The sequence below is a fragment of the Cheilinus undulatus genome, linkage group 15, assembly GCF_018320785.1.
Source record: "Cheilinus undulatus linkage group 15, ASM1832078v1, whole genome shotgun sequence".
In the NCBI taxonomy this organism is placed as follows: Eukaryota; Metazoa; Chordata; class Actinopteri; order Labriformes; family Labridae; genus Cheilinus; species Cheilinus undulatus.
Genome location: NC_054879.1, coordinates 1,349,330 through 1,353,328, shown reverse-complemented (window position 1 = coordinate 1,353,328; position 3,999 = coordinate 1,349,330). Strand labels below are relative to the sequence as shown.

At 41.0% G+C, this 3,999-nt stretch overlaps 1 protein-coding gene across 1 annotated transcript; it reads right to left on the bottom strand.

The window, feature by feature from the left end:
• Positions 1–2,521: 2,521 nt before the first annotated feature.
• Positions 2,522–3,448, bottom strand: LOC121522562 (putative gustatory receptor clone PTE03). The gene has a single exon (XM_041807096.1). It carries the CDS (start codon positions 3,446–3,448, stop codon positions 2,522–2,524), a length of 927 nt encoding a protein of 308 aa, XP_041663030.1.
• Positions 3,449–3,999: the final 551 nt, after the last annotated feature.

The following is a 3,999-nucleotide window of genomic DNA, read 5'->3' as shown; positions in this document are numbered from 1 at the left end:
TTTTCTCAAACATTTCCTATTGAAGCTTTCCCAGATGGATGTGTGAAACTAATCCATCTGGCGTGTCAGGTTATTCTAGACTCAGATTTAGTCTAATGGATGTGGCTCCTCTTCTCAGCTGAGAGGAGGATCAGGAGAGAAGGGCAGAACTTTCCTCCAAGCAGGAAGGGCCAACCAAACCTGGGGGAGGGGCTAACTCCCCACATGACATCATGAGGGGAAAATCTGAGAACGGCTTTAAACAACATTTCTGGGCTGAAATAATTTTTTATAGGTTTTAATTCATTTTCTAATTTTCTGAGATACTGAGTTTTGTGTTTTCATTAGCTGTAAGCCAAAAATCATCAAAATTAAGAGAAATAAACACGAAATATATCAGTCTATGTGGAATAACTATAGAATATATGAGTTTACCTTTTTGAATTGAATTACTGAAATCAGTTTTTTGATGATATTCTTATTCACTGAGGTGCACCTGTAGTCGACACAGAGGCCCAATCCCAACGTCCACACTCACACACTCACTGACTTTGAGGCGTGAGGGCTTAGGGCTGTCCCACTGTCAAATTGTAAAGTGCGTGAGGGATCTTTCGCTGACTTTTTGAGCCCTTCGCGCACCCTTTCTGTGAATGGGCATCTCTGCAGACTTAGTGTGACGGAATTACCCATAGTTCATTGCATTGTGACATATGACAGGGAATCTCGGGGGATGCCCGCCAGTAAGTCCTATAAAAGTGAAGTGGAAAGAGCGAAAATGTTAACAAAAAACATGTAAGGTGCAAAAAGGGGTGGACACTGCAAAAAATACGTATTTTTTTCCTGTAAGTATATTAAATAAAACAGCCTTCATCCTCTGAGAAAACAGGTCTATAGGTAAGGTACGCTTGTTTTAATGTCTGTTTAAGGCTCTCCAAGATGCTGTCAACAAAAACACAAAGGACAGTCCCAATCCTGTTTCTACCACTGGAGCCCTTGCAGCCTCATGCACTCAGTCACTTTCCAGGTGCCGTCAGTGATCCATGAGGGTTCAGGACTCAGGGTTTAGGGAGGAGAATGAGATTCAGCCAGACACACTGCCAGTGAGATGTGTCTTCATTTCAAAGCTGTGCTGCCACCTAGTGGTCAGACAGGATACTACAGCCCAGACAGACACACTGCAGTGAAACTTTGAGAACCTGCTGTGGCCTTAAACACTTTTCCTTTCTTTATTGTTTCAGTTTCCTTTTCACATCCTGTTAGTTTTATATTTATAATAAAGTCATCTTCTCCTTCTTTTACATAAAATACATGTTTTCATAAGTCAAAATAAACACCTTCTCGTATTTGTGGTCTATCCTCACCTTTGTTTCTCTTACACAAGCTGCTTCATCTAATCATCACTTAAACAAACATAAAACTTTATCATACTGAAGTTTGGTGAAGTACATTTAAAGAGAAAAATAAAGACATGCATCAGGATAAACCGTGGGACAGAAGTGATCTGCCTCAGCTTTCAGCTGGTCATTTTGTTTGATGAGCAAATCACATTAATGGTAGAAAATACTTCAACCTTAGTTTTTAAATCTGTTTGCTAAAGTTTGAAAAACAGTCACTGACCACATTATTAGGTACACCGACAATAAATGCATTTAGGCTTGTAGACATGGTGAAGTATGTTCTGAAGGTCAAATTACGCCTCAGAATGGAGAAAAAAGACCTTTTTATGAATCAGACCATGGGTTGGTGGTGATGTGGAAGATTTGATCTCATTTATTCTGAATTCTGACCATTCAAATCTGGCAGGGAGAATTGATTCTCATCAGACCAGGCACGGTTCTTCCAGCCTTCTGTTGTCCCGTTTTGTGAGTCAGTGTGAACTGTCGTCTCAGTCTGGTATTTTTAAAGGCCCTTTATCAGACTGGGTGTGTGTTCTCTGCATGACATTTGCAGTGCTTCAGCTCTGGCCTCTGTCGTAACAATGGTCATATCAGACAACCCTCTCTGTGTCCATCAGTTTGACCTCAATAAATCTCCCTATAAGAGGCCCGCTTCATCGTAGAACTGAGAAGGGAAAACGTTCTGAATAAAAGCATTCTGTAGAGACAAGCAGAGGTGGATTTAACCATCAGGCAGAGGTTAAACATCATTAACTCAAGGTCTACTTGTATTTTTTTTACTCTTCTTTAATAATCCTGCCATTGTTACTGAAAGAAGAAGCAGACCTTCTGGCTGTGAGGCAGCAGTGTTAACCACAGAGCCAAGGTACAGCCCAGTGTATGTAAAAAGTCACTGAAATCACTGTTCCTCCCCGTTCTGATGCTCGGTGTGACCACCAGCACATCCACTTCACTGCGTCTGCATGCCTCAGTGCACTGGGTGCTGCATTGTGACTGACTAATTCAATATGAATAATCAAACAGGTATACCTAATGAAGTGATCAATGAGTGAACGTTCATAAACACACAGACCATGGAAACATCTGAGTATACCTGACAAGGCCTTTAAACGTACAGCTTGCTCAGTATAGGGCTGTTTCCTCATTTAAACTTTAAAACGTCTAAAGATCACTCCTCTGATCTGGGGCAGACTCAGACCATAAACTAGAGGGTTATTGATGGGAGGAATGATCAGATATTCCAGAGATAAAACAATTACTACTAATGTATTCTTCTTGTCTAACCTGAGTCGAGTCAGTGCAAACTCACAGTAAAATGAGATGCAATAGTTCAGTAATGAGACTATGTGAGGCAGGCAGGTCTGTAAGGCCTTTCCTCTGATTTCAGATGAGCTTCTGCTGCAGACCAGCAGAATGCGCAGGTAGGTGTAGAGGACGAAGGACAGGGAGAGGGCGATGATTGCAGCAGTGAGAGTCTGTCCAGTTATATTGTTCACGGTCGTGTCCTCACATAAGAGCTGAACCAGAGACCAGTTGGAGCAAAAGATCTTTTGCAGCTTATTTTCACAGAAAGGAGCGGAGCCAAGGTGATAAAGAAACATGCCAATCACAATCGCAGGGTAGAGAACAGAAATAATGATTAGACAGAGCACCGTCTTAGCTGTCATTTTACTGTGATAGTGTAAAGGCTGACAAATAGCAACAAATCTGTCATAGGCCATGATGGTGAGGAGAGCTAAGTCCTGTGCTGCAGAAGTGCTGATAACATAAACCTGAGTGAAACAAGCTGCTCTGGGAATGAAATGATCATCAGACACAATGTCCATGAGAAACCTGGGGAAGAAGGCGGCTGAGCCGTACAGAGAGTTTACAGACAGACAGCAGATAAAAATATACATGGGCTGATGCAGAGACTTGTCCAGGAACACTGCCAGAACAATCACAACGTTAGCAGAGATTATAGTCATGTAGATCAGCAGACACAGACTGAAGAACAGATATCTGAGGGACCCATAATCTGCAAACAGAGAGAACTGGAAATATGAAGGATTCACACTCATGTTACTCTTCATGTCTGAACCACGGCAGAGCTGGAAGAAGAGTGAAACGATGAAAAGATGAATGAAAGATTTGGTGAAAAGACATTAAAAAGAGCAACTTTGCAATAAAATATCAGAAATTTCTTCATTTGTTTACTCATAATACTTTAGATGAACTGCAAAATATTCCTGCTTCAATAAAAATACACATAATGTTGAACATTTTCTAATATTTCAGACAAGGATTTAAAAGCCACCAGCGTTGGTTCACTGCATGCAGGAGCATCTAAATGCTCAAGGAGGAAAGAACCATTTAAACTAGTGAAAAAGGCTCTAACATGAATTATACCATTAAAACTGAACCCTTAAAGAACCTAAAAGCATGAAGCAAGAGCATGTACCATCTACAATAAACCTTCATACTGCTGGTAGAAAACCTGCAGTTCATCCTACCAAAACAATAAAGTCATACACTAAAATCAGATAAAGAACAACTCAGCACATTCATCAGATCTTCTGCAGACAGAGAGGACTGCTGGTCCTTTAATAGGCTGACTTTAAACCTGCAGAGATGTACGTCTCAC